The sequence below is a fragment of the Zalophus californianus genome, chromosome 3 (genome assembly GCF_009762305.2).
Source record: "Zalophus californianus isolate mZalCal1 chromosome 3, mZalCal1.pri.v2, whole genome shotgun sequence".
Lineage (NCBI taxonomy): Eukaryota > Metazoa > Chordata > Mammalia > Carnivora > Otariidae > Zalophus > Zalophus californianus.
The window spans coordinates 10,177,571-10,195,044 of NC_045597.1; the positions used below are offsets into that span (position 1 = coordinate 10,177,571).

At 40.3% G+C, this 17,474-nt stretch overlaps 1 protein-coding gene across 2 annotated transcripts in view; it reads right to left on the reverse strand.

The window, feature by feature from the left end:
* ITGBL1 (integrin subunit beta like 1) overlaps nt 1-17,474 on the reverse strand; it is a 207,071-nt gene that overhangs the window by 94,131 nt on the left and 95,466 nt on the right. The window contains exons 4-7 of one of the 2 annotated variants that reach the window (XM_027590089.2): nt 15,215-15,337; nt 11,825-11,965; nt 9,476-9,616; nt 22-168 (exon numbers count right to left, since the gene is read on the reverse strand). In XM_027590089.2, the coding sequence (XP_027445890.1) occupies nt 22-168; nt 9,476-9,616; nt 11,825-11,965; nt 15,215-15,337 (552 nt within the window). The remainder of the gene's footprint in view (nt 1-21; nt 169-9,475; nt 9,617-11,824; nt 11,966-15,214; nt 15,338-17,474) is intronic. The other variant, XM_027590090.2, reaches the window with a different exon arrangement.

The window sequence follows — 17,474 nt, forward strand, 5'->3', positions numbered from 1 at the left end:
AGCCTGAGAGCCCTCACTTACCCCTTCCAGAGCAAGGCAGATCGGAGCTTCCTTGGCACTTCCTGATGCTCTCCTCTGCTGACAGTGGGCAGGAACGTGGGTGCTCACACTTTTTCCCATACCAGCCTACTTTGCAGTCACATCTTCCACAATTACACTGCCCATGACCTTCACAATGAGAGTGTAAAAAAAATATGAAAAAATAGACAATGAGGTCAGAATTAGTTTTCATTTCAATAGTGCATATTACAAATGAGCCAGGATCTTAACACCATATTAAACACTAAAGTGAAGGCACATTTATCTCAAGTTCTTAAATATCTGATTTACATTGATTGATCATGAGGGGTAAAGAAAAGCAACTCCTGATAAGATAAATGGGTTCGTAGGGCTATAAACGTGAATCCATCAAAATCCAGGTGCACGTGATTATATTGGTCTGCTGGGACCTAAATGGAGTATTTGATGGATCTGGTGATTAATTCATGTGGAGGAGAGCCATAGGAAACTGAAAACAATTTGCTGTTGAAACAGGTCTTACCTTGTAGAGATCCCCACACTTTTCATTACCTTTTTTTCTATATACTACATACTTAGCCTAGGGACTCTTAGCCTAAAACCAATAACCTCTGTGGAGTTCACATTCCCTGAGGATCAATGTAGTATACACAAAAGAGGTCAGGAAAGATATTAAACTTCTTTACACATGGTCACAGAGCCTATAACGAATTGTGATGAGTAGTGATATGGTTTAGCAAAAAAATGGCCTATGTCCATCAATCAAATAAACGGGTTCAAATCCTGGTCCCGCTATCTATAAAGTAGATACGTCAACATCTCCGAGGTTTAGTTTCTTCATTTTTGAATAAGATAATAATATATTATCTATCACATTTATCAGGAAGTCCATAATATATTTTAAAATGCGACATAAAAGTGAGTAATTGTTATTTTTATTCGAGTCCACATACATAAACAAGCAGGAATAGAAAGAAAAGCAAGAAAGCTGAGCTTTTCTTAATTCCTAATCAACATTCAGATAGTCATTATTACAGATGCAGGACACCGTGGATTTCTATAATTGCTGCAAAAATGCATGACATTTTTTTATTTTAAGTAGGCTCCACACCAAACGTGGATCCCAATGTGGGGCCCGCATTCTTGATCCTGAAATCAAGACCTGAGCTGAGATCAAGAATTGAATGCTCAACCAACTGAGCCACACAGGTGCCCCAAAAATGCCTGAAAAAATTTTAAAGGAAGTGGAATTATATTTTCTTGAAGTAAACTGAGTATGATGCTAATGGATGAAAATCTCCATTTTTTGTTTTGTCTTTGGCATCTGATAGTAACATAATTCATACAATATGGAAACTGTTCTTCAGTACAGACTAGCCCTATTTTATCAAGTGTCCCTGAGGTTTGGGGGCAGATATCTATCTTTTGACTCGGAGGAACTGGACAATCCACATATCGGGAAGCTTTTCACCATCTATTAACCTGGTTCTTCATGAAATAGATCATAAAATTATAGGTCAAAGTAGAGTGAGATATTAGGGATCAGTGAATCCAAATTTTATATTTAACGCTATGTTCAATTCAACATACATTTATTGATCCCTTACTATGCAACAGAGTCTAAACAACAAATTCCTGTCACCATTAATACTCTGCTTCGAGCTCATCATTTTAAAGGAAAAGAAAACTGTGTTTGCTAATAAATATGTATGACATGTCAATGTGATCATTGAAACCTTTAAATATAAGAGTTTTTATTATACTAGTTTAACTTATTGGCAATTATATGTCAGAGGTTGTTTGGCTTTGTGGCTTTTTGCTAACTTCCCAGAAGTTCCTACCCTCCTTCTCCATCCTCATGTAATTTAGAGCAAGATTTCCAAACAGAGCTACACTGCAAAGACATAGATATATAACAACTCTAAAACAGATTTCAACATTTCAAGTACAATAAATTTGGCTGTTTATAGAAGCCAATGGCTTTGAAATTCTTGGAGACAAGAGGTCTCATTCCTAGGACAGTTAGATCTACAAGGATACCGGACAAAGCACAGAACATGCTGCCATTGGTGAGAGACTAGTTGATACTTTAACAAGAACAGTGAAAAACAGTTATACTGAAGGGGGGGGAAGCTTTACTTTTAAACGTTGCAAACAGCTCTGAACATTAGAAGAAAATATTCAGTAGGCAAGGATGCCAAGCAGTCCCTGACTACCCAGGACACCGCCACACACACCCAGCGTGCAGTCCTGGTCCCCAGGCATGGAATGAAGCAGGAGCCTGTGCACAGGGAGAGCAGTGACTGAAGGCAGAACGTTCTCAACTTCTGTGGTTGTAATATAGGCTTCAGCTCAGCCATTAGTTCCTATCTCAGGTTCATTCCCATGCCAACATTTCAAACAAAACTCATGGTGGAGTGAAACGAATTCATGAAGACTGTCAGAAGTTATGAAGAAGATTTTTAGAGTTAAGATCTGGTCCCACTAATAACAAAAGAAGTCAGAGGAATTGTGGATGCCTTGATACATTTTGGGGGGGAAAATGTAGCTGCTCTAGAGCTAGAAGAAATCTCAGAAAGTCTCTCGCCATTATGCTCCAGATTCACTCTCTGTTTTCTGTCGTACTGGTTTCCTCACTCGGTTTTTAATCTCTATGCTTTCCTCCCTAAAGTCATGCCTTTTTTCTATCTCTTCACTATTTCTGTGTTCTGATACAGTCACTAGGGGGAAAAGCAGCCTATGCGGTCCTACACCTCTATTTCCTGTGTGTTTAGTGCAGCATCATGAACATTCTCAAGAATCAGTCCTATAAATTTGTGCGTCACCTCTAGGCATTGCCAGCTCCAAGCATGGCTGGGAAGAACACATACAATGTGTCCCTCACTTTTACCACATGTGTGATGAGCCCTAACCTCCTGTGCCTTCTGCCTCAGCCTCAGCCTTCACCCGATCAAAGTCCCCTCGATAACCCCACTGTAGTCCATTGCTTAGGCACTGGAATAAATTGATGAGACCGTGTCACTGCTGTGACTGGCTGCAGAATGAAAGATTTTGCCTCTAAATAGGAAAGTGTCACAGTGGGAGAATATTATTTAGGTCAGGATGGCCACCGATCCTCTCAAATCACCCGCTTAGGAGTCTCCTCTACACTCTGCCCTCTGAAGTCAACATCCATTGAACAAGTTTGGGCTGAGGAAAGAAGGGTTATTAAAATATGAATGACCTAAGTCAACCATCTATAATGAATGAAATTCCTGAGAGTCAGTGAATGCATGGCAACCACTTTAAATGGTGATAGCAGGGATATAGACTGTTTCTTAAGGGTTTTATTGTTTTGGGAAAGTAGAAATACCTAAATCAAATGTCCCAGTGAGGATCACAGAGAAGCAAATGTGAAAGTAATAAAAAAAGTTTAAATAATTCTAGTCTAATAGGATTAGGTTAAAATATAAACATAACTTTTACTTTTAACTTTAAATTTTACTTTTACTTCCATGGTAATGAAGATTATAGCCTCCATCTTTCAATAACTCTAAATCACGTGTTCAAGTATATTTCAGAACATTACAGATCTCACTTTAAATGAAACTGTACCTTTTCCATAAAATCCTTTATGATATTTCATCAGTGGAGTTAGGAAATCACTTAAAATGCATGGTATTGATATCAGATTGTGAAGCTGGTATTGAGCCTTTCAGGGAAGACGGGAAGTCATAAAATGAAATTGCAATTTCTCTCCTGGAGTTACTAGTTTCTCAATTTCAGTATAAAAGTTATGCCAAAGAGAAAGAAAAGGGATCATTTTATAGGGATAAAATGAAGAAGATGAAAATGCTTGGTGTTGATATATAAAAAAGAGTTTAGAAATGATAAGATCTGTTTAGCATGAAAATCCTTTCAACTGCCGTAATATACTATAGCAAGTCTTTTCCAAACAAATAGTGAAAGATGCATAAGAGAAGAAATTAGGAGATCTGTGTCCTTAGTCTAAATACGTCACTAGTCCACCTTTCTGGCCCTCATCTCATTTTATCTTTAAAATGACAGAATTAGAAGAAGTGAATTTTACCACACTGAAATTTCATACTTCCATGCTAGTTTGTCAGTTAGATAGATAGATAGATAGATAGATAGATAGATAGATAGATAGATAGATATGGCCTCCAGGTGTTAATTTCATTGCTTCTAACAAGTATGCCTTCAAACTCTGTAGGCAGAGGATCAACAAATACAGAATGTTGTTGTTTATCCCTGATAGGAAACATGTGAAGAATGCACATTAGAGAATAGCTTTCAGAAGACCTATGACCTGCATTAAACACAAACACACACACACACACACACACACACACACACACACACACAGAGCAATGGAAGAACAACATGGTGCCCACATAATGGGATCGCAGCCCAATCTATACCACGTGGGCAGGCAGTTGGCAACATGGCTAGACACCCAGTAGCACCATGGCCATGGCCATGCTGGGCATGTGGAGCTTTAAAGGCTCTCAGGCCATTACAGGAGAGGGTGATGATACCAAAACTTATTTTTTCTTTGTAATCATTGTGCTCTTTGGAGCAAAGTCATCTCAGAAATATCAATCCAGGACGAATGTAGTTGCTCCATTCCAGACAAACATTCTTCTGCTCTAGAAGATATTCTTTCTTTTAAAATGATCAAAACTTCTCTTGAACTGGAATCTGACTTTTACAATTAGCTTCTTATGAAGTAAGATGAGGACCATTAATAGGAAAAGTTTGGGGGAATAAATTAGATCTAACTAGTACTTGTTATTTAAAAAAAACAAACCCATTTGATATATTTATTTGATTTTTCTTTCAAGACAATGCAAACTGAATGTACTTAATCATGTCCTTCGGTTTCTTTCCATAATGCTTTGGTAATCCACCATGATAAATTCCCACACACAATATGGTCCTATCAAATGATTACATTTTCCAAATTAGTGGAATGCTAAGCCAGGACTAACTTTCTATTTTCACCATCTTGATAGGCAGGCCAAGTTGAAAAATAAAGTTTAAGGTCACACTGTGGCATATTTTAGCAGTTACGGGTTTTGGGGAAATAGACCAGAGTATAAATAGCCATCAGTAATAAAAGTTATTTCAGGACCAGGAAGTAAACTCAGTAGAGCAGCTCATAGAACAGCGGTAACAAACAGAGCCCCTGGTACAGTTCGGGATGGTTGGTCATGCCCTGGTCATTGTAGTTACACTCAAATTTTGTTAACAGTAATGGTCTGAGGTGTTGTATATGTACGTGTATCTGAGTGTGCACTTGAATTATATATGTGTATGGATGAGTTGGCGCGCGTGCGCACACACACACACACACACACACACACACACACTAAGTGGACGATGAACAACAAATAGGAATGAAAGAAGAAACAAATAAAACTGATTTATTTGGGAGCAGGGAGCAGGTTTTAAAATACTTGTGTCATCTGTATCCACAATGTAATAGGCACAAATATTTATATTTTAGCGCATTACTGAATAGATGAGTGGACTCAGTGGGAATGAATGAAAACAATGAGAATGTCAATTAAAAGAGCAACTTCAACCAACTCACCGGGAGATTTCCCTGGGACTCAAATAAGAAAAACACCCTGAGGATGGCAAGAATGGGAGCGAAATATAAAGCTGCACTTCATCTGCGCCTTCTTATATCCCAGGCTTGCATAAATCACTAGAGAACATTGACATAGTTGGGTTACTTCCATCTCCTAACACAGAGACACTAACATCCTCAACAGTCAGCTGCGTGGCGTCCTTCCCGTGGTGCAACTCCGACAGACAATTAAGAAAATTGTGAAGACTAATAAATCACTTAACAGAACGTCTAGAATTCGACAGATTTCCTGAGAATGAAGAAATCCCAGAGATGGGTGGCCTGCCCCAGATCATAACGACATTCAGAGAAGCTTTGTTTTATAAGAATTGTGAGCATCCAGAGGACAGTTCTTCCTTACCAAAATAAAGTAAAATTGAAGAAGTTTGTTTGCATCACTTGGAGATCAAATTACATGAGTACTTAGGTTCTGTATGTGTTTCCAGGTGACACTTAATGGCTGTGTGAACTCTCTCAAGTTACTTAATTTTTCTGAACCTGTGCTTCCTCTCCTGTTAAAATGCAGATAATAACGTCTCCCCCTCTGAGTGAGGGTGAACATAAAATGGAACGAGGGGTGTGAAATGGGCTAAAAGAGCGGGGTCTTGTCTTGTTGTCTGAACCACAGCCTCTTGCTCCATCCCTTCTTCCCACTGCCACGGGTCCGCCCCCCCCAGTGCGGAGACCACAAGTAGAGGGTTAAGCACTCTTCTCTAAACTCCTCCCACGATAAACCTGACCTACCACAGCCATAACGACCCAACAGCTTCACTTGCCCTGAAATCTCCTAGGATAGGGAGGAATGGAAAATGTGAGAAAGAGGAAACGAGGGGCAGAAGGAAGAAGAGAGGGAAGAGATGAAGTGGAGAATTTCAGCTTCTAAGGAGGCCTCCTGTGGACCTTTACCTGCCCAACCTAGAGTGGTAACTCTGAGTCCAAATGACACGCAGTAGGAATTGTGAGCTTATAATAAAAGGATTGAAGTGTTAACTGAAGTTCATTGCCCGTCTTCACTGCATGACCCCTCTCCCTCACCGTGAGACAGAACAGCACACGCGACCCTGAGTGGTCACTATCATGTAGCTATTCTGAATGTTTCAACCCCACTCCAAAATCAAGATCACAGGTTTATCAACGAAGAACATACCCTATGTAAAACAAACAAACAAAAACCCAAACAATAACAAAAACCAAAACCAAAAACAGTATATCAGCAAGTCACAAACATATTTTTTATATAGCCTGATTATCTCCTTCATTTTCCCATTTAAAATTGTATGAAATCATGTTTTATCTCACAGTCTTAAAATGGAATTCTTAAATGACATTTCCTGAACCCTGGTATAGTCTTAATTACCTACTCTCGGGCTCTTAACTTCTCATGTTCAGCCCTGACCCTTCAGACTCACATATTCAACGGGCTGAAAAAAAAAAAAAAAAAACAACTTTGGATTGCCATTGGTCCTTTAGGCTCAATACCTAGAAATGAATTTGCCAACTTCCTTTTCCATTCCCTGTTTCGGTAAATGGCACCCAGACAACCAGACTGGAAACCCGTGAGTGTAGCACTTCGCTGCCTAAAACCATCATTAGTTCCCCATTACCTTTGGAATAGAGTCTGGTTCTGCAGCAAGGTAAAAAGACCTCTAGTTCTGTTTCTCACCAGCTTTACCTTTTGTCACTCGTGCATTCTGGTGATAACTAAACTGATTCTAGTCCCCGGCACAGATCACACACTTCTATTCTCTTTGCCTAGGACGTGCCTCTCATCTCTTTTTACCTGTGAGCCTACCTTTTAGGTAAGAAGCCCATGCTCGACATTCTCTACACCATTTACTTATTCAGTTTGTTTGCTGCTCTCCAGTCCCAATGGGATGTAAACTCCATCAGAGGAGGGATGTGATCTGTCGTGTTCGTTGCTATGTCCCCAGCATCAATGGCCAGATGAGCAACAAATCCATGACTCTGAAAACCTCTCATACCACAGTTTATTAAAATTTCATGTTTAGATGGCAGTTTTGTCATTGTTGTTTTGTTCTGGTTTTCGGTTTTTTGTTTTGTTTTGTTTGTTTTGTTTGTTTTGCTAAACAGTACATTTTTTGAGGGTAGAATCTATGAATTTTTGTATTTTTAGACCCTAATATCTTACGTAGACCCTAATATCTTATGTAGTGCCTCTAGCACAGTTGGCTCCTGATAAAGGTTTGTCCTAGTAAACTGAAGTTTAAACATTTTTTTCAGTGAATAAAGAACTTTTATATTTCTTTGGATTCATAGACCTTGTTAACATCGTGATCCTGTCTCTTTGCTGTGAGGCCTTGAGCAGTTTATGGAACTTTCCTGAGCCTCACTACCCCCGTTTGTAAAATGAGAAGAAACAGATTCCCCACCTCGTAGAGTTTTACAAAAAAATAAATGCCACAATCTGGAAAGTGCTTAGCATGGTGTCTGGCACAGAGAGCCACCCAAGAGTTAGCGGCTGTCTCATTTCCATGGTGTCAATAATAACCCTCAGATATAATGAATAACAGAAAAATCTGGAAAGGGCAACCCCTCAAGAGAAGGGTGTTCACGGAATGTTCAGGAAGTTCTCCCGAGCATGAGGGATCGTCGGGAGAAGGAAGTTCTTCTGCAGTGGGAAGTTTTAGCAGCAGGCTCCCCTCCTCGGGGCCAGAGAAGCTTCCACAGCTGCATAATCGGGATTAAATAGGGCAGCTCTTTATCTCCCTTTGCTTGCAAGCCTTCAGGAGACAGTGGAGTTTCCTATCCACTTACACACCCATCTAGCAGTCCAGCTTAAAAAGATGTATATGCAGATGTCTCTGTCTCCTGGGTGGTCAAATATAACCGGACTGAAAATCCGTAACTCCAGCTTTTGCTCAATGACACTTTTCCAGATAAATCTGACCACCTTCTTTTTCCCTTTTCACCCTGAGAGGTTCTGGCAGGGGGTGTTTTTCCACTGCACTTAAAACTGCAAGCTCCCTAAAGCCGAAGATCGATTGTGTTTGTCCCCTTCACTGCTGGAACCGAAAGCCAGGATGCTGTCCAGACCCTGGTGAACGGTATCTGCTCTATAAATGTTTATGGAACAAAATCTTTGAATCCACTTATTGATATTTAATCCTACACTAGTCTGCAGAATAATCTTAGGATATAAATTATGCCAAGGACTTAAGGCATGAAAATATCCAGGAGAACTGTGTTATGCGAAGTTGTGTAATACATGAGCGTAGCTGTTCTCATGGTCCCCATCCTGGACACTGTCATTGGTCTGCTGGTTCTGTATGTTCAGAGCTGAGCAACAGATATCTGGGGGAGGCAGTTCTCCTTGGTGAGGAGTTACACTAGTTCTAAGAAAGTGAGGCCCTTTCATCTCTGGTCTTTGCCAACGTGTAAATTCTCTGAAGGTTTTCCAAGGTATTCACGGGAGCGCTGTGACTATCAAATGCTTTCCAATGCACAGATTCAGTTCATTCATTCATTCATCATTCATGAATTTATTTTGGGAGAGGCAGCGTGTGAGTGGGGGGGGCGCCGAGGGAGAGGGAAAGAGAACCACAAGTAAGCTAAGTAAGCTCCACACCCAGCACAGAGCCTAACACGGGACTCGATCTCATGACCCTGAGATCATGACCTGAGCTGAAACCAAGAGACGGATGCTTAACCGACTGAGCCACCCAGGGGCCCCACAGATTTGGATCTTTTAGAGTCTCTGTGAGAATCAGAATCAGGCTTGAAAATAAGAAAACGAATATATATATTTTTTATTTTATTTTTTATTTTTTTTACTTAAAAACAGGAATGAGGAAAGCAACGTACCTGAACAGAAGTCATCAGAGTATCTGTCATAGACAGCCCTACAGTCCCTCTCGTCACACTCACAGGTGTCCCCGTGAACATCTCCCCAGTCTCCAGTTGGGTCAACATCGTGGCAAGAACACTCGCCACACACACAAGTCCCTAAGTGAGAAAAAAAAATTGTATATGGTTTTAGGGAAGAAAAATCATGGAAGAAAGCATCTGACACATTGCTTTTTAAAACCTTTTGCTTACTGTGTATTTGGAAAATACATATACTGGAGAAAAAAAATTCTACCAAGGAAAAAACACCATCTAAAGTGGACAGTAGAGATTCTTTAATAAACAAAAGTTAGTATCTGAGTCTATAGTTGTGTGGGGTTGTGGGACGTGCCGTTAGCACGATTCTGGCTTCTCTCTAAAATAATATCAAAACAAGAACACAAGATAGAATCCTTGTCATCAAGAAACTTGCCGTCTATTTGACAAAAAAGAAAGCTAACGAAAGACTGTAGGGTCATGCACTGAAATGCAAAAGGTGGTTATATCTGAATGTTTAAAATGTATTTTAAAATATCCATATCTGTATTTTAGAAAACAAATACACGTGGCTCTCCTAATAGTGTAATTGTTGCAGGGGCAGGGGGTGAGGATAGGTATGTGCCAAAGTGGGTCCAGCGTGAAACTGAATGAGCCATTTGGGCAATGTAGGACATGCATTCTGTCCCCGATGAGCTCTGTCTACCACGGAGGCTTTTCTGGCCTTGGAGATGGGCTAACGAGGAGGATGAGCTAGGTTTGTGCAGGGATCGGTGTCTCTCTCCTGGCCCGGAAGCAATGATGGGGAAGAGCGCTGGGGGAAACATGGCAGGTACCTTCCAGGGGAAATAAAAGGACTCATGGCCGTGCTTCCCCCACTCGGACTCGCCTTCAGGAACCCCTGAGTCTCACTGCTAACCAGCCTCGTTCAGGCATGGTGCTTTCCTTTCTGCCCTTGGCGGATCTCCAGATCAGACAGCTCCCGGGAAAGGGGAGGCAGGAGGCGAGACTGCAGAGAGGGGGCGAGTCGTGTGTGTTTCTGAAGGACCTCTGTCTGTCTCTCGGAGCCCACCGGCTGCAGAACCCGGCCCTGCTCCACGGCCCAACCATTTCCACTTCTCTCTTCACTCCTTGCAACACCTACCTGCTTGCTTCCCACGGGAACACAGCACAAGCTGCATACCCTGACAGCATGATGGTGACCACTGACCCTACTGTATTAATAAAAAAGGGACTCAGGCAGCAACACATCCTTATATAGTAAAGGAAAACATAACATGAATGAGTATGATGATCTATAGTCAGACCGATTCTGCATAAATTAAAAAGAGGACTTTCCTTTATGATTTTTGCTCCAAGTTCAGGCCTTTTGCTTTCCTTTCTCTGCTTACAGAAATGTGGCCCATTTTACTCTTCCATGTCAATGTTTTCTGCCAATTTTTCAAAAGATAGAATCGGTTGTGTGTTAAGGTCTTCTGTGGAAGCAGGATCTATTAAGAAGTACCATTCGTTTATAGACATGAGAAAAAGAGTTTTCCAACTTTCTAGATTTTTATAATTTTCTAGAAGGAAAAATGGTCACTTATTTATATCATGAGGTGGGCAAGGAACAGTCCCACATGGTCCTCTTTTACTTACAGTACAGCTAATAAGGGAAAAAAATGACAAATATTTTCAAGGGTTTTTAAAAAGTGTTAAAAACTGATTTGACTTGATATCAACAGTTAATTCATGTTAAATTACATTTTAGCAATACTAATATATTCTTAAAGTTCACGTTGGAGGTCAGCATCAATTTTCTATGGCTACCTGACACGTCGTTTCTGTATCTCTTCAATATCATTTTTATTATTGCAGATAAAAGTGAAGCCACTCCAGATCAATTCTGAATGACAACCAAGCCTTCGATTTACTCATAATGAAGACAAGAGAGTTTCTTAAATGCTCTCTAGACATTAGATGCTCATGCTGGAGATGGTTCTGTTAGTGAAGAGACACTCAGCAGAAGTATCTACAAGAATTGCCTTTTAGCTGTCTTGTGCCATTTCTGGATGGCCGCCAAAGAAATTACAGTCCCTACATTAACAATGGGTTCAGTGAAGCTTAAACTATAGCAACTTTCTTATCCTTCTGTTTTTTTACTCAATAAAAAAATGAGAGAGAAGATTGTTGGTATAGTATGGACTTACATCGAAGTCAAACACCATAAAAGACAACTTCCTCCCATAGTGAAGGAAATCCAGAGAAAAGGAGTGTTAACAATTAAGAGCTTTGTTCCTCCCCCCCCCCCCACCGGCCCCAACTCCGTAGTAATGTGAATGAATGACACACCTCTGTTACTGCAGATTTTGCCATCTGGAGATGTGCATCTTCGCTTGCTCTCCCAGGGGGTGATATCACACTGGAACTCACATTTATCTCCATGCCAACCAGACCCGCAATAACAGTTTCCACAGTAACACTTTCCATGGCCTTTACCCAAAATGAATTTTATAGAGTGAGGGGAAAAAAAGCAACTTTTAAAAGCAAAATTAACTTTCTATCTCTTCATGATCATTTTTGCCTTTTGAAATAAAATCTACCTGCTTGACAGTCCCTGCTTAAAATAATCAAGTTACAGATTTGCATATACCCATGTAATTATACACGCAAAGAAAGCCAAAGTGTCCTCTAACTTGTCCTAGCCAGGTAGCTGATTAAAATGAAAGAAATTTAAAGAAATGACATGAAAGACTGTGAAAGCCCGTCTACTACCTTTCGATCTCAAAGGTACGGCATCCAAGTCCAACGTATGTAAGCATTCCTTCAGAGGGTATTTCTGGAATTAGTCATCCAAGTATTTCATTTGAAATCAACCACTGAGAAACCAGGGGTACATATTTACTTGGATGCACAGTATTAATGACTGAACCATTTCTTAAATCAGGGGACATATTTCATCTTTCCATTCAAATGTGTCCCACAGTCTGCTGTGCTCCACCACGAGGAAAAGAGGTTTTCTGTTAAATCAGTGTTTAGTCCTCCTTTAGGCCAATAAACGATCATGGACCCTTGGCCTCCCAATCAAATCCCCCTCCTATTTGTCAAGGGGGCAGAAATGATAGGGAGGGGTGCCCCAGAACATTTTGTGTTCTGAAGCCACCACACCCCTCTGGCTCCTGCCTCTTATGAAATCTTACCCTGCTCATTTGTACCTACTTCCCAGCAACCCCTCATGAGCTGTCACATCCTGGCTTTCTGCACCCCTACTGAGCAATCCTTCTGGCTCCCAGAAGGTGGCAATTCTATGGGCCTCAAGTCAGTTGCCACGTTTTCTCTCTAAATGAGCTGTAATTTTGATTTCCATGGAAAACCTCCTATTAACCTAACAGTCAATGATCGTTTCTACAACAAGTTTTCATTTTAATTTGTTCACGTAGGCAAATGTAAGGGCTATCTAATGATTTCACCAGTGATAAAATATAAAGGCTATACATTTTATTTATGAACTCAAAAACATCTCTCCGGTACCCACACAAAATACATCCTGGGGCTGTCTCCTCAGGAACTTACACTGGAACACAGCGAGACAACTGTGTATTAAAACCTTTTCTAGAAGTCAATTTTTTTTAAATTTTTTTTAAGACTTGATTAACTTTTTAAACTAGAATTTATTTCCTCTGTAATTTTAGGAAATTTATGTAAGGTGCTGCATACGTAAGCATTACCATGACATTAACAAATAATCCCAAATCTACATTCTTCATACCCAAATTCTTTGTATATTTATAAAACTCAAAATTGAATTAGGGTTTTACTAAAACATCACTGAGATACAGGTGAATAAGGAAAGAAGAATCATGTCAAACTACATTTGTATGTAGATACAAAAAATTAAGCAGATATCCTCACAACCCAAATGAAAATATTGTTAACAAGCCATATGTGGATAATTGAGATAAAATACAAGCTTGGGACAATACACACTGCACACAATAAATATCACTCTTTGCTTTGTATAAACTGATGGAGCAAGAAAATCTCCTTTTAAACTGTTCCACTGATGGGCTGTAGAGTCACCTCTCAACAGATTGGTTTCACGCGAATGACATGCAGAAAGACCTAGAATCCCAGCCAAAGTCACCCTCAGAGGATATTTACTGGAGTGCTGAAGTGTGTGGTCAGAGACTTTGCACCATGAAATTGCTTAAGCCTCAAACAAGTGGAAATGGTTAGTGGCAGGGTTGGGAGTCAAACGTTTCCTGTTGTGTTGCGTCAAGTTAAATGTTTACATTTACACATGCAAATAGACCTCGCTTTGGTGGTGTGCATCAGAACCCACTGGCCCCAAGCGTGTTCCCTACCTCTTTTTTGGTCCATCCTAATTGGAAATGAAACATCAGGAGGACAGATACATAATATTTGTAGGTGGATTTACCTAACTCTTCTAATTATTTTGGATTGAGTCCATTAACAGAATTGTCTGAGCAGCATCTAGCTTAGGTCATTGCCTTGAAAAACGTAACTTTTTGTATTTGTCTGTTTTATCTTGGTGGGTTGTACAGCAAGGAAACCAGAGGGAACCAAGCTGACCTAAAATAAGAATATCTGGATGACCGCAAGAACTGAAGCTACAATTTGTTTTTATAAACAGAGGGAGAGCTTGTCCTCCTAAGTTAGTGACCCTTTCTCTGTGGCTCTCTGGTTCCTCCTGCCCCATTTGTCCCTGATCCTCCCAGGGAAAATTCTCTTCTGCAATCACCCAATCTGCATGCAGAATAGGATTCCATGCATTGGAATCTTGTCGGAGATAAATGAAATAAACAATTGCTTATTAATGGAGAGATGAGGCCAGCGGTAACCAGGCTGAAGCGTTTACATTTATGTAAACTGAAGGGATTCTCACTGCTCTCTCCTTTTCCTCTCCTGTGCTAGTCATGGGTGCAAATAGAAACTCTGGGAACATGCTTGCAGATAGGTAAGCAGAAGGGAAGGATACTCTGGGTGATGAGGAGGGGCTCTTCTCATGGAGCTCCAGACCCCGGGGCACTGATACGACTCTCCATGGGTGGGGTCAAGGCTCAGTCTTTGGTGTCCGACAGACAAGAGTCTAAATTCCAATACTATTGCTGGAATGACCCTGGGTGCATTACCCAACGAATGTGAAGAACTTAGTACAGTCCTTGGCGCTAGGAAGTGTGGCACATGCAATAAATGCTTCAGTAGAAAAATGGATTGAGTAATGGTGTTAGAAATACCCTAGAAAGACAAAAAAGATCATGAAAAATGTTAATCTAAGTATGGGGTGGGGAGGGACAGATTCTAGGCTAGTGATCCTTTCGGCCTCCAATGTCTCCAATGGGACATGAAACTATTTAAAGTCTTATGATTTAGCAAGGGAAAATAGAATGAAATTAACACATGCAATTGAGGGACTGGGAGAAAAGAGACAACATAAAAGTGCTGCACGAAGCAGGGAAGATGAAGTACCGGTAGGATCACTCTGGAACCACACAGTTGGTCGGTTGCTATAATGATCGGGCTCTCCCCTGGGAACAGTCTGATTTTGCATTTAAAAAGTACTAGTCTACCTTAAGTGACTTATACGAGGTGTTCTCCAAATAAACACAAATTCAGATTAAATGAGTAAACAGTGCAGGAATGTATAAAGTGACAAAAGTACAATAAAACGGGTGAAAAATCAAGGACTTTTACTAATTTCTACGAAGTTAGTGTACCTACCTCCACATATTTCTTCTGTTTCATCGTCTATGCATTCTCTATCGTCACACTCACAAAATTTACCATAAACGAGGCTGTTTCCATCTGGATTATCACACTTACACCTGCCACAGTGACATGTACCTAAACCATTTAAACAAAGCAAAAAGCATTTCTTAAGTGCATATAAATGATCATCGATGATTTTTAATCTCTTTCAGAGACAGAGAAAATTCAAATCAATTTAATATTCCAATTATGTAACTCTGTGGGTAGGATGAGATAGATAACATTCTTTCTTGATGATTATAGTTCAGCAATTATATTTTATGGCACATAGCCACAGCTATTATGATTGACCTCTAATAGCTTCATGAAATGGAAATTTGACCTCCCCAAGTGCAGAGCTACTTTACACATGGCCATCCAATCAATGCATGAATGACTATCTTGCAATTACACCTGGGTCTGAAGTGAACTAAAGCAGAAAATTCTAAGCTTTGTGAGGGAAGTAGCCTTGCTTATCTTCCTCACCAGTATTTATTCAATGCTTTGCACAATATTTTGAGCATGCTATTTATATAATAAATATTTGTGGAATTCATTATCAAATGCATAAATGAAAAACTTAGAATCTCCTAATAATTTCACCTCTACAGTGTTAAACTGATCCCCACATCCTTATGACAATGGGACCCAGAGCAGGTTTTCTCAGGTATAGTGTCCCGGGACCTCACCAAAACCTCAGGGAGGCTCACAGTGAGTGACACAGAGGCACAGGAGTCATCTGGTATACCATACGCCATAGACTCTGCCAACTTTGAGGATCTGACTACAACTCCTGAGAGTGATTTCACTGACAGTAAAAGAGCACTCAAATGATATTGAGAAGTAGAATGTCCATTTAAGGAACGCTCTTCTTAATAATTATTTTTCCATTTTTAATCGATCATCATAGCAACGAACAGATATGAACTAAGACTTTACCACTCACCAGATACCATCCTAGACTGTGGAAACACAATGGGAGATCAAGTCAGCCATAATCCTCCTCTCAAGAGTTTGATATGAGAAAACCAAAGTGATCAAATAAATGGAGAAGTGCAAAGTGTTGCAGAGGAGCTTAGCAGGGGATTTACCTGAGACCTCGTAGTCAGACACGGAGTCCTTGGGGAAGTAGATCCTAAATGAGGTACTGAGAGCAAAGTAAAAATCATAGGCAAGAGAAGTGAGATGGTGTGGAGGCCCACTTCCCGCAGGAGACAACAGCCAAGGGTCTGTGGCAAAAGTGGAAATAAGAAGAAAAAGTCCAAGATGGCTAGAACATAGGAAATGATGTGGAAAGTGGCACGAACTGAATAAGGCATGTGGAGGTGCAGCTTACGAAGTCTTACAGCTCCTGTTAAAGTTTTCCAACTTTAATCAAGAATAATGAGAAGCCATAGAAATACTTTCAGCTGGGGAGTCATGTGATCATGTATGCATTTTTACCAGATTATGCTAGTTGTCATATGTAGAATGAAGTGAAATGAGGCACAGTGGATGTGAGAATAGCTTATTACATTTGTCTGCAGGAAGAAGACAGAGGCTGACCAGGGTGATGGCAATGAGTTAGAAAGAAGTGAAGATGCTCAGGGGTGTTTTCAGGAGGAAAGGACAGACGACTCAGGGACTGTGTATGAGTGGTGAAGGATCGGGAGGAACTGAAGAGGATATTGATGTTTGAACTGAGCTACTGGATATTGGCAAGTCTGTATGAGATGGGCCAGAAGGGCATGGATTTAGGACTACGGTGGATTTGTAGCCAAATCCAGGTTTTATTTACAGTACTATACATTTTTGAGGTCATTATGTTCAGTCTCTAACTCTTAAATTGCTTCTCTGAAAATATCTCCCTCATAGAGCTGCTATGAGGCCCAGTGGTAAATATATCACCCAGCCATCCTTCTGAAAACAGTTTGTTCAGTTACATCATAGGTTTTCAGAAAACTTTGGGTTCTTCATCTTCTCCCATGAAGATACTGAATCTATGAGTCATGTTTCTCAAACATTTCCCCCTAGACTCTTCTGTATATTGATAGACCCCACGACGTCCTGTCTTCATACCCTCTGCATGATTCTGGTACCCAGGTCATTCCCAATCAGCTATTATCTTGAAAGAGTTTTTTCTCTCACAGTCCCATAGAAATGGTGATTTTGCAGAATTTGAGCTAATTATTTTTTCCTCCTTGAGAATACTCATGAATTTTGCATTTATTAAATTTCCTTTTCTTGTATGTGT